The following is a 21,007-nucleotide window of genomic DNA, read 5'->3' as shown; positions in this document are numbered from 1 at the left end:
GTTAGTGAATGAATGAGTGAGTGGATTAAAGGGCGAGATGGATATAGCTGAAAGCATGACGGACAATGCATGATGGATGGAGGCGTGGTTATATGGGGTAATGGGTGAAAAGTTGATGCATGAATGTAGTAGCTATAAAGTCCAATTGGGTTACGTTAATCTTCCCTAATATAATTAGCTCATTAAAGGTTGGCTCTGCCACTGTGTGTATGCCATTCTGTCACATGGTCATTCAAATATTTCATAGTGCATAGGAAGAACAATATTATATTGGTTAAGGCTGGTGGTTTAAAGTAAGGTTATGAATAGAGCGAGGAGGACATGAATGGAAAAATAGTGTGTGAGAAAGAGAACCGACCGATACAACGAAACATTGGCGTCGTCGACGAAGAAAGAGGAATAGCCAAACCAGCTCCGGTACTCGAACACGTCGTCTTCGTGTTAAATATCAAGCAGTATTGTTGTTTTTCGTACTTTGTCGACGTAAAGAGTCTCGCTGTGACATGCTGGACATGTTTCCTGATAAATGTGCAGCCACCACGGCGGAGGAGACGAGTGAGCCCGAGAGGGATCGTTCCCTTCCTTGAGGATCGAAAACAAGGTGGGGAGGGGCTGTGTGTGGAAAGAGAGCCAATCAGATGGCGAACTAGGTTTCGAGTTTGTGTTCGTAGCCAATGAAAGCTCCGACTTTGGGTCTGACCCCACGTGGGTTCTGATTTTCCAAAGAACAATATAAAGCTTGGGACCAATCGCAGCCTAGCGAGGTGTTAATCTTAGCGCTGATTGGCTGGCCGTTGGTCTCACTCATCACGTTTAGCCCGTTGATATTAACTCTTTCCTGCCACCTAAGACAGAACTGACGATAAAACACAAGCTTGCGCTGTAACAGCCAAATGTGAATTAATGAATGATCCAACCAGAGGCAATTTGTTTTGTTAAAAAACTAGGCTGGTTTTGGAAATATTTAAAATAAGAAGAGCATGCAGTTTAAACACAAACCGTCCTGGTGATCAAATTAGTATGCATGAGAAGCAGTGAGATTAAAAGCATATGAGAAATGCAAGTTAAGCAGTGAGGGAAAACTCACATCCACGTATATGTATACGTGGGTTAGACAAACATGTAAACCACGGCAGACTTGTTTTTAATTGTACGGATTAAGATTTGATCATTTTTTTGCAGCTAAAAATTAAGCATTAAACATGTTATTTCCGCCAGCAACAGTAAGGAAACAAACATTAATCGTATTTCCCCTTTTGTGTTGTTGTAGAATAACGCACATCACTGCTTTAATAGAATGCTGACATCGCCACTTCGTGGTGGCTCTGAAAATTACATGTGCCATTTTTGTTTTGTTTTCAATGTTTATCAATCAATGTTTACTTATATAGCCCTAAATCACTAGTGTCTCAAAGGGCTGCACAAACCACCACGACATCCTCGGTAGGCCCACATAAGGGCAAGGAAAACTCACACCCAGTGGGACATCGGTGACAATAATGACCCAGATGCATAGACCTATTTTGTTTTGGTCCTGATTATTAATCAATTATATTTTATATGCTTCCAATTCAAAGGAGATCATTGACTTTGTCCTATAGTTTAGGGTGTCTAAACCTTTTTCCACTGAGGGTCTTCTAAAAAAATGCAGAAGTGATTCTGATAGTTTACATTTTGTAAGCAAACTAATGTAGATATGCTAATAACTTACACAAATTTAAAGAAAACTCTGCCTGCATTTTGCTGTGTGTTAGTTGACAATGAGTGAAACTAAAAAAAAATGTATATCACGCCAAGTTTTTTTTATTTCAGCAATTAGATGTAAAAAGTGAAACTAATATGACATAGGCTCATAACATTCAACTCATTATATTTCAAGCCTTCTTTTGATATAATTTTGATGATTATGGCTTACAGTTTAAGAAAACCTTCACTTGAAAACCTTGGAAAATTTGGGCTTTTCAAAAACCGTAAGCCATGAGCATCAAAATGGTATAAAAAAAATAAAATAAAATAAAAATAAATGCTTGACATATCTCACTTTGAATTAAATGAGTTAATATAACCAATTAGTTTTACATTTAAAGTTGAATTGCTGACATGAATGGACTTCTACATGATATTTTTTTTTTTCAGTTTTACCTGTAAATGCTATGTATTACTATTGTATTATTAGATGAGTTTGGTATGGAATTCCTTCATTAACCACCTTTGGATTGAACCACAACTGAGAATCTCTCTCTTGGATCCAACAACAGTGACCTCTGTCCTCACAAAAAAGAAGAAAGCACACGTCTGTCATTCAGTCCGCAATTTTTCCTTTCAAACTGAAGGCAAGAGCAAAGAATAGAGAGAGCCATTGGGTGCGTGGGTGTATGGGTGTGGGTGTGTGTAAGAAGTGCCTGTAGCATAACAGGACACTGTGGGGTGCAAGCCAGCGTCCCGCAGTCCCAAGTAATGGCAGAATAGAAGTTAATAGGGGAGAAAAAAGCTTTAGGCTGTTAACTCTGAAACGGTCATTTTGAATCCCCCCACATCTTTCATCCCTTCTTCCTGTGCAATTTCATGCCATCATTCCACAGTTCACCTTTCCTCCCTTCTCATCACTTCTTTCTGCCTATTCCTGCTCCTCTCTTTCCTGCTCTCCTCCTTCTCCCGGCTCGGTGTCTCCTTGGAGGTGTAATGATAGCTATTTGAGTGTCATCAGAGGGCCGACATAATGGCCTCTAAAGCACCATCACACGGTTGCCACGGCGAACCTGGCACAGCCGCCCCGCACAATAAAAGGCAGTGGAGAGAGAAAGAAAAAACAAAAAAAACAACATCTGGCTGGCTATCGACAGGCGTCGGTGTGCTGACAGCAGTGGGCTCGCTGGCACATCAGCAGACGATGACGCGGCCCCTAGTGGGCCACAGGGCCTGAACTAATGGTGCGTGAGATAGAACACATATGAGGAAGAATTACACTGCAAGTGATATAGTGATAGTAATGACAATAACGCTCCTGATGACAATAACATTACATGGCTTGTTTTGATTTGTGAGCAGTGTTGTTGCACAATCACACACACGCTTTGGCTTTTTTTAATGTGCATTTGTGAAAGTGCACATTTCAAGAATCAAATGCGTGCAAAAGTGTTTCTTCATCATTGCTGTTGCCATGCAAATGACGTTAGTACAGAGCAGCACATTTGACATCTTGAAAACAAGCCAGTCTTGATGAACTTCGCTGTAACCCATAAAATTATAGTAAATTGTACACAATAACACTTTATTTGCCGAAAAATAATTGATCTGACCTCACCTACTCAGTGGCCTAGTGGTTAGAGCGTCCGCCCTGAGATCGGTAGGTTGTGAGTTCCGGCCGGGTCATACCAAAGACTATAAAAATGGGACCCTTTGCCTCCCTGCTTGGCACTCAGCATCAAGGGTTGGAATTGGGGGTTAAATCACCATAAATGATTCCCGGGCGCGGCACCGCTGCTGCCCACTGCTCCCCTCACTTCCCAGGGGGTGATCAAGGGGATGGGTCAAATGCAGAGGACACATTTCACCACACCTAGAGTGTGTGTGACCATCATTGGCACTTTAACTTAACTTAATGGTTTGCTATAAGGTGATGTTTGCGTTTGATTTGAAGACGCTATGCCTTATATATATATATATATATATATATATATATATATATATATATATATATATATATAATATACATATATCCGCACACACATACATACATATACATATATACATACACCCATACACATACAAACCCCGTTTCCATATGAGTTGGGAAATAGTGTTAGATGTAAATGTAAACGGAATACAATGATTTGCAAATCCTTTTCAACCCATATTCAGTTGAATGCACTACAAAGACAAGATATTTGATGTTCAAACTCATAAACTTTATATTATTTTGCAAATAATAATTAACTTAGAATTTCATGGCTGCAACACGTGCCAAAGTAGTTGGGAAAGGGCATGTTCACCACTGTGTTACATCACATTTTCTTTTAACAACACTCAATAAACGTTGAGGAAACTGATTGCTGAAGCTTTGAAAGTGGAATTCTTTACCATTCTTGCTTTTATGTACAGCTTAAGTTGTTTACCAGTCCGGGTTATTGTTGTCGTATTTTACGCTTCATAATGCGCCACACATTTTCGATGGGAGACATGTCAGGACTGCAGGCGGGCCAGGAAAGTACCCGCACTATTTTACTACGAAGCCACTTTGTTGTAACACGTGGCTTGGCATTGTTTTGCTGAAATAAGCAGGGGAGTCCGTGATAACGTTGCTTGGATGACAACATATGTTGCTCCAAAACCTGTATGGACCATTCAGCATCAATGGTGCCTTCACAGATGTGTAAGTCACCCATGCCTTGGGCAATAATACACCCCCATACCATCACAGATGCTGGCTTTTGAACTTTGCGCCTATAACAATCCGGATGGTTATTTTCCTCTTTGTTCCGGAGGACACCACGTCCACATTTAAAATCTAATTTGAAATGTGGACTCGTCAGACCACAGAACACTTTTCCACCTTGCATCAGTCCATCTTAGATGAGTTCGGGCCCAGCGAAGCCAGCGGCGTTCCTTTGTGTTGTTGATAAATGGCCTTCGCTTTGCATAGTAGAGTTTTAACTTGCACTTACAGATGTAGCGACCAACTGTAGTTACTGACAGTGGTTTATGAAGTGTTCCTGAGCCCATGTAGTGATATCCTTTACACACTGATGTCGGTTTTTGATGCACTACCGCCTGAGGGATCAAAGGTCCGTAATATCATCGCTTACGTGCAGTGATTTCTCCAGATCCTCTGAACCTTTTGAAGATTTTACGGACCCTAGATGGTAAAACCCCTAAATTCCTTGCAATAGCTCGTTGAGAAAGGTTGTTCTAAAACTGTTCGACAATTTGCTTACAATTTGGTGACCGTCACCCCATCCTTGTTTGTGAATGACTTAACATTTCATGGAAGCTGTTTTTATAGCCAATCATGGCACCCACCTGTTCCCAAATAGCCTGCACACCTGTGGGATGTTCCAAATAAGTGTTTTATAAGTATTCCTCAACTTTATCAGTATTTATTGCCACCTTTCCCAACTTCTTTGTCACGTGTTGCTGGCATCAAATTCTATAGTTAATGATTATTTGCAAAAAAAAAATATGTGTATCAGTTTTAACATCAAATATGTTGTCTTTGTAGCATATTCAATTGAATATGGGCTGAAAATGATTTGCAAATCATTGTATTCCGTTTATATTTACATCTAACACTATTTCCCTACTCATAGGGAAACAGGGTTTGTATATACACATATACTGTATATACATATACATACATATATACACACACACACTGTACATACAGTATATACACACATATACACCAGGGGTCCCCAAACCACGGCCCGCGGGCCAAATCCGGACCGCCAGCGTTCGAGATCTGGCTCGCGGGAAGTCCCAAGTTAAAAAATTAATTAATTATTATAATTTTTATTTTTTTTAAATCTGTCCTTTCTAATCCATTTTCTACCGCTTGTTGCTTGTTACTCTCATAGTCTCCTAGCCACTCAGGGAAATATATATATGTATAAACACATACATATATATATATATATATATATATATATATATATATATATATATATATATATATATATATATATATATATATATATATACATATATATATATATATATATATATATATATATATATATATATATATATATATATATATATATAGGGCTTCACGGTGGCAGAGGAGTTAGTGTGTCTGCCTCACAATACGAAGTTCCTGCAGTCCTGGGTTCAAATCCAGGCTCGGGATCTTTCTGTGTGGAGTTTGCATGTTCTCCCCGTGAATGCGTGGGTTCCCTCCGGGTACTCCGGCTTCCTCCCACTTCCAAAGACATGCACCTGGGGATAGGTTGATCGGCAACACTAAATTGGCCCTAGTGTGTGAATGTGAGTGTGAATGTTGTCTGTCTATCTGTGTTGGCCCTGCGATGAGGTGGCGACTTGTCCAGGGTGTACCCTGCCTTCCGCCCGATTGTAGCTGAGATAGGCGCCAGCGCCCCCCGCGACCCCGAAAGGGAATAAGCGGTAGAAAATGGATGGGATGGATGGATATATATATATAATACATATATATAGATATACTGTATATACATATATATACACACATATATATATATATATATATATATATATATATATATATATATATATATATATATATATATATATATATATATATATCTCTCCTTTGAGTCACACATTAAAAGCGTTCCTAAAACGGCCTTCTTTCATCGCCGTAATATCGCTAAAATTCGCTCCATTCTGTCCACCAATGACGCTGAGATCATTATCCATGCGTTTGTTACGTCTCGCCTCGACTACTGTAACGTATTATTTTCGGGTCTCCCCATGTCTAGCATTAAAAGATTACAGTTGGTACAAAATGCGGCTGCTAGATTTTTGACAAGAACAAGAAAGTTTGATCACATTACGCCTGTACTGGCTCACCTGCACTGGCTTCCTGTGCACTTAAGATGTGACTTTAAGGTTTTACTACTTACGTATAAAATACTACACGGTCTAGCTCTATCCTATCTGGCCGATTGTATTGTACCATATGTCCCGGCAAGAAATCTGCGTTCAAAGGACTTCGGCTTATTAGTGATTCCCAAAGCCCAAAAAAAGTCTGCGGGCTATAGAGCGTTTTCATTTCGGCCTCCAGTATTCTGGAATGCAGTTCGAGATGCCACCTCAGTAGAAGCATTTAAGTCTCACCTTAAAACTCATTTGTATACTCTAGCCTTTAAATAGACTCCCTTTTTAGACCAGTTGATCTGCTTCTTTTCTTTTTCTCCTATGTCCCACTCTCCCTTGTGGAGGGGGTCCGGTCCGATCCGGTGGCCATGTACTGCTTGCCTGTGTATCGGCTGGGGACATCTCTGCGCTGCTGATCCGCCTCCGCTTGGGATGTTTTCCTGCTGGCTCCGCTGTGAACGGGACTCTCGCTGCTGTGTTGGATCCGCTTTGGACTGGACTCTCGCGACTGTGTTGTATCCATTATGGATTGAACTTTCACAGTATCATGTTAGACCCGCTCGACATCCATTGCTTTCGTCCTCTCCAAGGTTCTCATAGTCATCATTGTCACCGCCGTCCCACTGGGTGTGAGTTTTCCTTGCCCTTAGGTGGGCCTACCGAGGATGTCGTAGTGGTTTGTGTTGTGGTTTGTGCAGCCCTTTGAGACACTAGTGATTTAGGGCTATATAAGTAAACATTGATTGATTGATTGATAGTATATATATACATATAGATATACATATATACATATACACATATATACATACATATATATATATACATATACATATATACATATACATATATATATACATATACATATATATACACATATATATATATATACACATATATATATACATATATATATATATATACATATATATATACATACATATATATACACATATATATATGCATATATAAATATATATATATATATATATAAATATATATATATATATATATATATATATATATATATATACAAACAGCCCAGCCCCCGGCCAAATTATTTTAACCCAATGCGGCCCCCGGGTCAAAAAGTTAGGGGACCCCTGATATACACACACACACACACATAGATATATATATATATATACAAAACCCCAAACCAGTGAAGTTGGCACATTGTGTAAATCGTAAATAAAAAACAGAATAAATTGATTTGCAAATGCTTTTCAACTTATATTCAATTGAATAGACTGCAAAAACAAGATATTTATTGTTTATACTGAGAAAATTATTATTTATTTTTTTTACAAATAATCATTAACATAACTAATACAATTCAAAGGCAGCAACACATTGCAAAAAAGTTGGCACAGGGGAAGTTTTACCACTGTGTTAAATGACCTTTCCTTTTAACAACACTCATTAAACATTTGGGAACTGAGGAGACCAATTGTTGAAGCTTTTCAGGTGGATTTTTTTTCCCATTCTTGCTTGCTGTGCACCTTAAGTTGTTCAACAGTCCTGGGTTTCTGTTGTGGTATTTTAGGCTTCATATTGTGCCACACATTTTCAATGAGAGACAGGTCTTGACTACAGTCAGGCCAGTCTAGTACCCGCACTCTTTTACTATGAAGCCGGGCTGTTGTAACGCATGGCTTGGCATTGTCTTGCTGAAATAAGCAGGGGCGTCCATAATAACTTTGCTTGGATGGCAACATATGTTGCTCTCAAACCTGTATGTACCTTTCAGCATTAATGGTGCCTTCACAGATGTGTAAGTTACCCATGACTTGGGCACTAATATACCCCCATACCATCACAGATGCTGGCTTTTGAACTTTGCGCCTATAACAATCCAGATGGATCTTTTCCATTTTGTTCGGAGGACACAAGGTCCACAGTTTCCAAAAACAATTTGAAATGTGGATTCCTCAGACCACAGAACACTTTTCCACTTTGCATCAGGCCATCTTAGATGATTTAGTGCTAGCGGGGTGTATAATATAGCCAAGAGTCATGGATGCATGGCATTGTGGGTAATACTTATGTTGCGTTTATAATGTGGTACAGAGCCGATGTTCTCCCGAAATGTGTTTGGTGTGGGTTCACAGAGTGTGGCCATATTAGTAATTGTGTTAAAGTTGTTTTATATCACAACCATCAGAGTGATCTGTATGGCTGTGGAACAAGACCCCTGGTTTACACATAGTAAAAGCAAAAAAAACCTCCTCCGCCATTATATTTACATCTAACACAATTTCCCAACTCCCATAGAAACGGGGTTTGCATAAATGCTAATTAAAATGTATTTTTTCACATATTTATTTCTATAAATTACATATACTACTGATACGGGTCCCGATAAATGCCGTTATCAATAAGGAATAGTGATAAGAGTATCGCATCAATAAATCCTAACGATATACATCCCTTATTCATGGCTGGCAAGCAACTGACTACTTTGGAGTTCCATCCATCCATCCATCCATCATCTTCCGCTTATCCGAGGTCGGGTCGCGGGGGCAGCAGCCTAAGCAGGGAAGCCCAGACTTCCCTATCTCCAGCCACTTCGTCTAGCTCTTCCCGGGGGATCCCGAGGCGTTCCCAGGCCAGCCGGGAGACATAGTCTTTCCAACGTGTCCTGGGTCTTCCCCGTGGCCTCCTACCAGCTGGACGTGCCCTAAACACACTTTGGAGTTGTTGTTTTTTAACTTTACACTTATGTCTAATCAATGCTAATAACGGTTGATAAATATGAGAACAAAAGACAAAAATAAGATAATTCACTTTCAGTAAAAATTATTTAAGTTAAAGTTAAAGTAAAAGTACAAATGATTGTCACACACACACTAGGTGTGGTGAAATTTGTCCTCTGCATTTGACCCATTGCCTTGTTCATCAACTGGGACATGAGGGGAGCAGTGGGCAGCAGCGGTGTGACGCCCGGGAATAATTTTTGGTGATTTAACCCCCTATTCTAAACCTTGACGCTGAGTGCCAAGCAGCGAGATAATGGATCCCATTTTTATAGTCTTTAGTATGACTCAGCCGGGGTTTGAACTCACAACCTACCGATCTCAGGGCGGACATAATAGTTATTTTAGTATTATTTAAAAATATTTTTGATCAAATTAAATAATTATGGGTGCCTGATAATTATCAGGCCAATATTAGGAAATATGACATCACATCAATAATCCTATAAATTTGAAAAATAACTTTGAAAACAATTTTTTTTAACACTGCAATCAGGTGAGATTATCCATATTGTGCTGTACATGGGTTACGGTTAACAAATCAAGCGCTCCTACTTCTAAATTGCCCCTAAATTCACTTGAGCTCACAGTATAAAAAAACATGGCGTCGGTTGAGAAGGACTGCTTTGTTCCACAGTCCGCGAGGAAGGAAAAAAAACATCGCCTTCATCACATCAAAACTCACCAGCCACCTCGAAACGTAGCCAGCATTCATGCCTTGAAAGCCCATTTAGACACCTGCACCAGCAAAGAAGCTGCCCAAAGCCAGTCGCAAAGAAAATCCGTTGGCCATTCTTACCCCTGCTGCGTCCGGGACTTTTAAAAAGGCCGCTAGAGACGGCCCTAAGGCCAGAAAAATCTACCATTTCCTCATACTGGACGAAGCTAGCCTTGGTGTCAGTGTAGCAACTCGCCCGCTCAAAGGGAGCACAGAGGTGGAGACACGCAGCCAGTGCATCATTCTAGTTTCACAGCCAACATGCTGTGTGTATGTCCAAACAGCCTATGCTGTCAATCATGGACGGCACGTGACATAAATCACCCGTAAAAACTGCATTCATTCATCCAGCAGCAACACGCTACTGCATGCAGCCAAGAGATAAGACAATACAGCCGAATCAGTGATACACTTGACCACTGTAATATCTGAAATGCAGAAGTCCCCACACCCCGCCATCACTGATGACACTGGACCCCATCCGCCAGCAGACCCCTTAGAGCTACGGATTGTACTTCTGAACCGCCGCTATCTTTCAAATGCATGTTTGCTAGCAAAACATGACATGATTGTCTCACCTTCCCTTTATTTCAAAAATCCTCGAAAAAATTGTTGCGGAGCAGTTAAATGAACACTTAGCGTCTAACAATCTATGTGAAACCTTTCAATCCGGTTTCAGGGCAAATCACTCCACGGAGACAGCCCTCGCAAAAATGACTAATGATCTATTGCTAACAATGGATTCTGATGCGTCATCTATGTTGCTGCTCCTCGATCTTAGCGCTGCTTTCGATACCGTCGATCATAATATTTTATTAGAACGTATCAAAACACGAATTGGTATGTCAGACTTAGCCCTGTATTGGTTTAACTCTTATCTTACTGATAGGATGCAGTGTGTCTCCCATGACAATGTGACCTCGGACTACGTTAAGGTAACGTGTGGACTTCCCCAGGGTTCGGTCCTTCGCCCTGCACTCTTCAGCATCTACATGCTGCCGCTAGGTGACATCATACGCAAATACGGTATTAGCTTTCACTGTTATGCTGATGACACCCAACTCTACATGCCCCTAAAGCTGACCAACACGCCGGATTGTAGTCAGCTGGAGGCGTGTCTTAATGAAATTAAACAATGGATGTCCGCTAACTTTTTGCAACTCAACGCCAAAAAAACGGAAATGCTGATTATCGGTCCTGCTAGACACCGAACTCTATTTAATAATACAACTCTAACATTTGACAACCAAACAATTAAACAAGGCGACACGGTAAAGAATCTGGGTATTATCTTTGACCCAACTCTCTCCTTTGAAGCACACATTAAAAGCGTTACTAAAACGGCCTTCTTTCATCTCCGTAATATCGCTAAAATTCGCTCCATTCTGTCCACTAAAGACGCTGAGATCATTATCCATGCGTTTGTTACGTCTCGCCTCGGCTACTGTAACGTATTATTTTCGGGTCTCCCCATGTCTAGCATTAAAAGATTACAGTTGGTACAAAATGCGGCTGCTAGACTTTTGACAAGAACAAGAAAGTTTGATCACATTACGCCTGTACTGGCTCACCTGCACTGGCTTCCTGTGCACTTAAGATGTGACTTTAAGGTTTTACTACTTACGTATAAAATACTACACGGTCTAGCTCCATCCTATCTTGCCGATTGTATTGTACCATTTGTCCCGGCAAGAAATCTGCGTTCAAAGGACTCCGGCTTGTTAGTGATTCCCAAAGCCCAAAAAAAGTCTGCGGGCTATAGAGCGTTTTCCGTTCAGGCTCCAGTACTCTGGAATGCCCTCCCGGTAACAGTTCGAGATGCCACCTCAGTAGAAGCATTTAAGTCTCACCTTAAAACTCATTTGTATACTCTAGCCTTTAAATAGACTCCCTTTTTAGACCAGTTGATCTGCCGTTTCTTTTCTTTTTCTTCTATGTCCCACTCTCCCTTGTGGAGGGGGTCCGGTCCGATCCGGTGGCCATGTACTGCTTGCCTGTGTATCGGCTGGGGACATCTCTGCGATGCTGATCCGCCTCCGCTTGGGATGGTTTCCTGCTGGCTCCGCTGTGAACGGGACTCTCGCTGCTGTGTGGGATCCGCTTTGGACTGGACTCTCGCGACTGTGTTGGATCCATTGTGGATTGAACTTTCACAGTATCATGTTAGACCCGCTCGACATCCATTGCTTTCCTCCTCTCTAAGGTTCTCATAGTCATCATTCTCACCGACGTCCCACTGGGTCATTATTGTCACCGATGTCCCACTGGGTGTGAGTTTTCCTTGCCCTTATGTGGGCCTACCGAGGATGTCGTGGTGGTTTGTGCAGCCCTTTGAGACACTAGTGATTTAGGGCTATATAAGTAAACATTGATTGATTGATTGATGATTGCCACATTGCACACACTTATACAGTAGATGGACTTAAGATTCATTACTAATTTATGGGTGTGAGGTTAGCTCTCGCATAGTAGGGATGTCAAATCTACAGGTACAGTTTGTCAAATCCACCTTTGAGTCAAAGTCAATCAATCAATCAAAGTTTACTTATATAGCCCTTAATCACAAATGTCTCAAAAGGCTGCACAAGCCATAACGACATCCTCGGCTCAGATCCCACATCAGGGCAAGAAAAGAACTCAACCCAATGGGAACAACGAGAAACCTTGGAAAGTACGGCAGATGTGGGGATGGCTGCCTGGGCGACCGGTGCAATGGATGCCGAGAGGATACAGTTAATAATGGGAGAGTCCAGTCCATAGTGAGGCCAGCAGGAGATCCTCTTGCATGTAGACACGACAGACTCTTTCTTAGCTCGCGGAATGCACAAACTACAGTCAGATCTACAAAAAAAAAAAAAAACTTATTGGCTGTTTGTTTTGAGAAACATTGGTATAGGCTTGGGGAAAAAAAAATTGTGCATCCCTACAAAAAACATTTGTGGTTTTACCTTTGCAGTTTAGGTACATTGGGCAATTATTGTAAACGTTTACCTTTTGTTGAGTTTAGGTATATTATCTTCCATCTAGGTGGTCTGATTTATTCATTTAGTCAATCAACAGGGCCTAAAAATAGAGAAACCACTATATTGCACTTGACTTGTCGCTCACTTTAGCAGACACATTTGATCCTGGCGCTATTTTTTTGTATTTCAATGAGTCTTTATAAAAAAAAAAAAACTAAAAAAACGCTGGCACTGTCCTTTACCTTGCCATAGAAGGACGGCAGCGACAACCATGTGCCAGCTCACTAATGCCCCTGAATGGTGAACCAGAGTAATGGCACCGTGCTGTAAGATATTTCTCTGCATTTCATTGTCTAATTAGACAACATAGTGATGTCACACTTGCAATAAATACATAACACAGGCTGTAGAAAGTCATTGTGGAATGTTTCTACAAATATATTGGCGACATGCAGACAAACAGAAGCAGGCACGCAGGATCACAAATGTGTACCGTTTACATTTGAATCAATACGCTCCTAATAGTAAATAGGAATCAATACCAGTCCTCAACGGTACCAATTTTTGGTACTTTCGTGTGTGTTCATGTGTTAATGTTTTTTTTTATTTCACTGTAAGGGGATAATAACTGGGATGTCCAGTTGTTTTATTACAATTTCTTACAATTCTGAACCTCATTTGCAAGTATTATATAGTGAACTTTGAATGCAGTTACAATTCCAAGACATTAGATGACAGTAGTATATAGGCTACAGTGTGTTGCCTGGTCTTTGCCATTAAGTTGAATCTAGTCTTTTCTTGCACCCTAAAAATGTTTCTACTGCAGGTATTGTACTTATTACACACCAGCTGTTTGATTGTAATTTGCATCTTAGTTGTAGTTTTCATTACCTAATTTGGAGGTGATTAAATCTCTTAGTAAAATCGCTAATGTTGGCGTGTGTATGGCAAATCTGAAGTAAATTAACACTGAGCTAGAGCATTTTAAAAAAGTGGAGACTTGCTTAACATTCAAACGTTTTCTATCCGACATGCTGTACCTGCTCTGATGGTACTGAAAATAACATTACTAAAAGGCAGTCCACTCTGAGTGCTGCTTGAGTGCTTGTTTGCCTGCCAAGTGTTTGAGTCTGCACCCGGACGTGACGTCCTATGCGACAAAGGTATTGAAATATAGCACTGTTTGATTTTATGTGAATCGATACCTGGTGGTACCGACAGAATTCAGTCGGAGCCAGTAAAAGTGCAGAATTTGGTACTGATCGATCCAACTTCATGAAGTACTGCCGAGAGTATACACTTGGCTGCGCACTAGACGAGAGCATACTTGCCAACCTTGAGACCTCCGATTACGGGAGGTGGGGTGTGGGCGGGGTGAGGGGCATAGTCGGGGGTGAGGCGTGGGGCGTGGGTGGGGCGTATATTTCCCCCTAGATTCACCAAGTCAAGTATTTCATATATATATATATATATATATATATATATATATATATATATATATATATATATATATATATATATATATATATATATATATATATATATATATATCCATCCATTTTTTACCGCTTATTCCCTTTGGGGTCACGGGGGGCTCTGGTGCCTATCTCAGCTACAATCGGGCGGAAGGCGGGGTACACCCTGGACAAGTCGCCACCTCATCGCAGGGCCAACACGGATAGACAGACAACATTCACACTCACATTCACACACTAGGGCCAATTTAGTGTTGCCAATGAACCTATCCCCAAGTGCACGTCTTTGGAAGTGGGAGGAAGCCGGAGTACCCGGAGGGAACCCACGCAGTCACGGGGAAGATATGCAAACTCCACACAGAAAGATCCCGAGCTCGGGATTGAAGCTCCTGTCTACTCAGGAGCTTCGTATTGTGAGGCAGACGCACTAACCCCTCTGCCACCGTGAAGCCCTACATATATATATATATATATATATATATATATATATTTATATACATAAGAAATACTTGACTTTCAGTGAATTCTAGTTATATAAATATATATATATATATATATATATATATATATATATATATATATATATATATATTTATATATATATAAAAAGAAATACTTGAATTTCAGTGTTCATTTATTTATACATTTACACACACATACAACACTCATCTACTTATTGTTGAGTTAAGGGTTGAATTGTCCATCTTTGTTTTTCTAACCGTATGCATGTACAGTAGATGGCAGTATTGTCCTGTTTAAGAGTGTCACAAAATTGCTGTTTAGGCAGACAAACTTCTTTATGGTAGACGAAAACGGACTGTTGTTGTTTAGTGTTGTTTTACCGCGCTGGGAAGACGTTAATTAAACTGCCTAACAATAAACCCACATAAGAAACCAAGAACTCGCCCTCGATCATTCTACAGTTATAACGTCATTGGGCAGCCACACGCTCTTTATACACGTCACTCAGGTCCGCATGGAGCTGGAGGGGGCGTGGCCTCCAGCTCCGCCTGAATTTCGGGAGAAAATTTGTCCCGGGAGGTTTTCGGGAGAGGCGCTGAATTTCAGGAGTCTCCCGGGAGGGTTGGCAAGTATGGATGAGAGGCAGTCACAGCAGCCTTATTTCAGATTTTTTCCCACCCTTTGATCAACAAATTTGTAAATTCGGGGAACATCTGCAGCTGCACAGTAATACTATAGTAATAATAACGATGATAAATGTTCTCTGCTTCAGTGTTTTTAAAACACCTTGGCACCATTTATCATGTCCGCGTGTGCAGGTTCCTGCATAAAACATATTTATTTAATTTTGGATTAATGTACAGTGTGTGTAGCTGTAAAGATGAGCAGGGCACTATGCTAGATTAGCCAGGTTGAAATGATTGGGTTAAGGATTAGACCAATTTAGGAACAGACACGTCTGTTAACCCTGTAAAGACGTCTTATAATCGGCTGATTGGCAAGGCTGATTACCCGCACACACGCACTCCTACACACACAAAAGTCTGCCTCTCTCGGTCCTTTTAGAGTAAGCCCAGAGAGCGTGCAATCAGAGAAGGTGTGTAACCAAACCCTCAGTGTTGGCAGGTAAGAGGAGCTCAACTATCCCGTAGGCACAGGGGGTGCTCTTGTTACTCTCAGCCTCTGTATATATGTGTGTGTGTGTGTGTGTGTGTGTGTGTGTGTGTGTGTGTGTGTGTGTGTGTGTGTGTGTGTACTGTATTGTATTGTTTCAAAGAGCAGAGTTCAGAAAAAAAGCCCATAGAAAGGCAAGATCACACACATGCCAGCATGGAGAAAGGTAGAAAAGGTGAAAGGGAGACTTAAGATAACAAAAGGCAAGCATCCTTTTGTTGCCATAGGTTGCAATTGTTGCCTTATATTCAGGGGAAGGAGTGAGGATGTTCTTCTTCACTGATCAAACCTCAGGACTTCAAGGAGGCACAAGGTGTTAAGGCTATAAGAAACCTCAAGGCCAGAAAAGGAGCAGAATGAGAGGCCTATGCTGGGAAGTCGTTTCTTGGGATACCTACAACGATTGAGCCCTCAACAGGAGATCGAGGCTGGGCGTTCAACAGGCGGCAGAGGGAGGGCAGCCTAAAGAAAAAACATACTCAAAGATAGACGGACAGCAAGCTTAAGACTGAGGAGAGATCTAGGTTGCTGTTCCTAACCTGATTAGACAAGGCTGGGAGGGAAGAGCAGCCGAACGGAGAAAAGAAGGCAGGAATTACAACAGGTCACTTGGTGGAAGAAGCCTCTTAAATCTGGGGGAGCTGCAGAAACTGCTAGAGAGGAAGCCACAAAACCACAGTAAGTAAATTAGGACGGCGTAGCTGGAAAACTGTATAATGAAGCAATGGGTGGGGGAAATAATTTTTCGGTCTCTGGAGTGCTTTATGCGCTGTACCTTAATGAATTGATTTCCTGTCTTGGAGACGTTTGCATTTCATCACTCGCCATGACATCACCTCCACTCTTTTTGGTGCTCCTGTTGATTTAGCAAAGTGCTCCAAAGAAAGGAATAAATCTAAATTAACTGCTAATTCTGCCGCAACAGCGTGAATCATTGGTAATTTTGTCAAATCTAGAGAACCTTCCTTGTCAGCGCTGCAATTAACTGCACCAAATGTACCACTAATACATAAAAGGGCTACATTATTTCTTTCTCCACCATGGACTGAATTATTTTGCGGCAAATGTGTTAATTGGAATAAGCAACATTCAAGGCTGACTGTGGTTTTTCTTGGGTCGAAAAGCTGAACTTGAATGTAGAAAAAATCTACACAAAAGGTAATGTAAAAGATAATCCTCAATGTCAATAATCGACAATCGTACGTCACCGAAATTATGGAAAATTCTTTGCGGCAATTTTTTATGTGAACCGTTTTGAAGGGGAATGTCCTTTAATGTGGTCTTTGAGTGCCAGACCCTCTTGACCAACATCAGAGGCATTGGACCTCACCAATCCCATCATCTCTCACCACATGGCACTTTAAATATTGCGGCTTCATCAAATCGAGTCATTTGTTTTTTTTTTGTTTTTGTTTTCATTGTATTTCTTGAAAAATATTCTAAAACATTTTTGCTCTACATTAAGAATTGTGAAGCACAGTAATTGCTAAATGAACTAAGAATATAAATACCACACTCTGATTGGTCACTCCAGAAGCCAAACCATGCTGTTCAGTATCATGGCCACTGATTAGGTCAGCTTCAGGCAGCATTACTATATTGGATTAAAATATATGCCCCCTTAAACAGAAATCTACCTTTTAATTTGTGTTTATCTATGCACGAGTTGCTGGTACTAGCATTCTGCATACAATCAACTGATTATCAAAGTGATGAATAAAATGAGCTGAGATAACAAAAGCAATTTAAAACATTGTGAAGTTAAGTTTAACTCAATTTATGATATTTAAAAACAGGGATGGCCTTAATTAGTTTGAGCACTTCTGCCACCGAGTTTCAGGCTCACAGCCTCGCAAATAAATCGATTTGGTGAACAAATGGTGGTTTATGCTCTAGTCAAACAGCACTACATCTGTTGGGACAGAAATGACAGTAAGTAAGTGCAGAGCAACTGAAAATGCACAGACATAGACACGTGTTCTCACCAGTTACAGTTTGCTACAATCTGTCTGTTTGGGAACATGGCAGCGGAAAGGCGGCTCACTTCTCCTGACTTGAATGAGTCGTATGAATTCAGGCATTTTAGTGCCCTCTGTAGCTCGGCTTTGAGGACTTTGTGTTTGGCAGAAACGTCCAAAATTGTCTGCGTTGTTGCTGTGGAAACTGTAGTAATGTTGCTGACTGTTCTCATAAACTTGCTTATGGGTATTGCACTGCTAGCAACTGTGACTACAGTTTTTTTTTCCCCCCCTTCGAGTGGCTAGTGAGCGCTGCCTCGCCCATATTCAAAATGTCAAATGTTTAACAGCACTACCCCTAAGAAAACATGTTAGAGAAGCTGCAGTTTGCTGACATTTTTTCAGCATTGTCACTTCGCTAGCAGAATTAACTACAGTAGCTGGTAGACGTGACTGCCGTCAGTTGGTCTTTCGATGCTGCATGCCTAGACATACGATACTAAATAAATGTTTCACACCAGCAAAATATCATGGCAAGTCCATAGCCAGGTTACATTTCATTACGACACATCATTTTTGTTTTATATTCATGAAACTTTAGGTATATTTCCATGACCTTCCCAATATTTAAGAAAAAATATTTTCCATAACATTTTCATCCATCCATCCCAACCATTTTCTACCGCTCGTCCCTTTCGGGGACGCGGGGGGTGCTGGAGCCTATCTCAGCTGCATTTGGGCTGAAGGCGGTGTACACCCTGGACAAGTCGCCACCTCATCACAGGGCCAACACAGATGGATAGACAACATTCACACTCAAACTCACACTAGGGCCAATTTAGTGTTGCCAATTAACCTATCCCCAGATGCATGTCTTTGGAGGTGAGAGGAAGCTGTAGTACCCGGAGGGAACCCACGCAGTCACGTGGAGAACATGCAAACTCAACACAGAAAGATCCCGAGCCCAGGATCGAACCCAGGACCTCTGTATTCTGAGGCACACTCACTAACTCCTGTACCACCGTACATTTTCAGGGCCTAGAAATTTGCATTCTAAAATTCCATGACTTGTCCTGGTTTTTAATTACTGTACAAACCTTAATATGATTGACTGGACTCTAGTCTGTGGGCTTGTATTCCATCTTTTCGCATTTTTTCTCCCTAGATAAAGATGCCTTCCAATGGGAATAGGCCTTTAAAGCTTCAGTTTGGTCTGATCAACCATGATGGACGATACCTCACTGCTGAGACTTTTGGCTTCAAGGTACGACATGCAAACAACACGTTCACAATTATGAGCATGTATAGGACTACACAACTTCTTTGTTGTCTTTCAGGTCAACGCATCAGCTCTCAGCATGAAGAAGAAGCAGATCTGGACTCTAGAGCAGGACTCCCAGGACATGCAGGTGGTCTACCTGCGCAGCCACCTAAGACGCTATCTTGCCTCTGACAAGGACGGCAAAGTCACCTGCGAAGCAGACGGTCGTAACTCAGATTGCCGCTTCCTTATCGTGGCGCAGTCGGACGGCCGCTGGGCACTGCAATCCGAGCAGCACCTCCGTTTCTTTGGCGGCTCCCGGGACTTCCTGTCCTGTTTTGCACAGGTCATCACTGAAAACGAGCTATGGGCGGTGCACCTTGCTCTACACCCACAGGCCAACCTGCTGTCTGTGGCCCGCAAGCGCTACGCTCATCTTTCGGTGGAAGATGGCGAGATCGCAGTGGATAGGAATATTCCCTGGGGGGTCACAGCACTCCTGACCCTTGTCTTCCTGAATGGGAAGTACTGCCTTAAGACCTGCGACAGCCGCTTCCTCAGCAATGATGGGAAGCTCGTAGAGCAGAGCAGCCGATCCACGGCGTACACACTGGAGCTCAAGTGTGGGAAGTTGGCTTTTAAAGACTGTGAAGGCAAGTACTTGTCTCCCATGGGCCCTTCAGGAACCTTGAGGTCAGGACGATGCTCCAAGCCGGGCAAGGACGAATTGTTCGACCTAGAGGAAAGCCACCCACAGGTGGTTCTGTTGGCAGCCAATGGGAAGTATGTTTCCATGAGGCAAGGTAGGAAAATACAGCTTAAGATGGATTGATTATTGATTGATTCCCCGTGCAATAGTGGTCACATGATGCACCGGCCCACTTTATACAGAACACTAAGCTGTCACAATAATAATAAAGTAAATCCCCCACATTTCAGCAACCATGAAACAAAGATTTACAGCTTGTATATTAGTATACATTAAAGACTCAGCACACAGCCATTATTGTTGAAATATCTGGCAACACAAGTGAGAACCAAGACCTTTGTGGATTGCCTACAGTAAAGCACGGTCTTGGGCTGCATGAGTTCTGCCGTCACAGGGGATCTGTGGTCTATTGTGGGAACATTTACTGTGACATTCTAAAGCAGAGCATGACCCCATAAAAGAGTTGGATAGAAAATCCCCCTTTACATAATACATTTTTGCACATATGGTTTTGCATAAAAACTTCGCACTATAAACCAGGTGTGTGCAATCTACAGCCTCTGTATCATATAAGCCTCACAAGGGCCTATACAGCGTAACCTTGATTTACGAACCCCTCATTGTATAAATTTTAGATTTACAAACCACAGACATATTTTAATTCAAACGTATCATCCACCGGTTGGTTGTGTGTTCCGCACTGCAGCCATTTTGTGCCCGTTAGCACAGTAATTCTGGGCGGGCTGATCGACCTCTTCTTCTCATTCCATAAAAAGAACACAGTGCTGCTCTTAGCTACAAGGCTACTACTTTGTGTTCCTTTGTTGTTTGTTTCTTATGGAGTAAGTTGCATTAATATACAAATGTTTCTATGTACAAGCCCTGTTCAAGAAGATTCTACTGTAATGTGACCCAGCATGTAATTCTAAAAACATCCATCCATCCATTTCTACCGTGTGTCCCTT

General features: G+C 41.4%; 1 protein-coding gene across 1 annotated transcript in view; it reads left to right on the top strand.

The window, feature by feature from the left end:
* Positions 1-19,241: 19,241 nt before the first annotated feature.
* fscn2b (fascin actin-bundling protein 2b, retinal) overlaps positions 19,242-21,007 on the top strand; it is a 32,825-nt gene continuing 31,059 nt past the window's right edge. Inside the window, exons 1-2 of the mRNA XM_061909104.1 lie at positions 19,242-19,336; positions 19,410-20,136. Of these exons, the coding sequence (XP_061765088.1) occupies positions 19,244-19,336; positions 19,410-20,136 (820 nt within the window). The 5' untranslated portion in view covers positions 19,242-19,243. The remainder of the gene's footprint in view (positions 19,337-19,409; positions 20,137-21,007) is intronic.

Source organism: Nerophis ophidion, linkage group LG08, assembly GCF_033978795.1.
Source record: "Nerophis ophidion isolate RoL-2023_Sa linkage group LG08, RoL_Noph_v1.0, whole genome shotgun sequence".
Classification (NCBI taxonomy): domain Eukaryota; kingdom Metazoa; phylum Chordata; class Actinopteri; order Syngnathiformes; family Syngnathidae; genus Nerophis; species Nerophis ophidion.
This window is presented reverse-complemented; position numbering and strand designations above follow the sequence as displayed.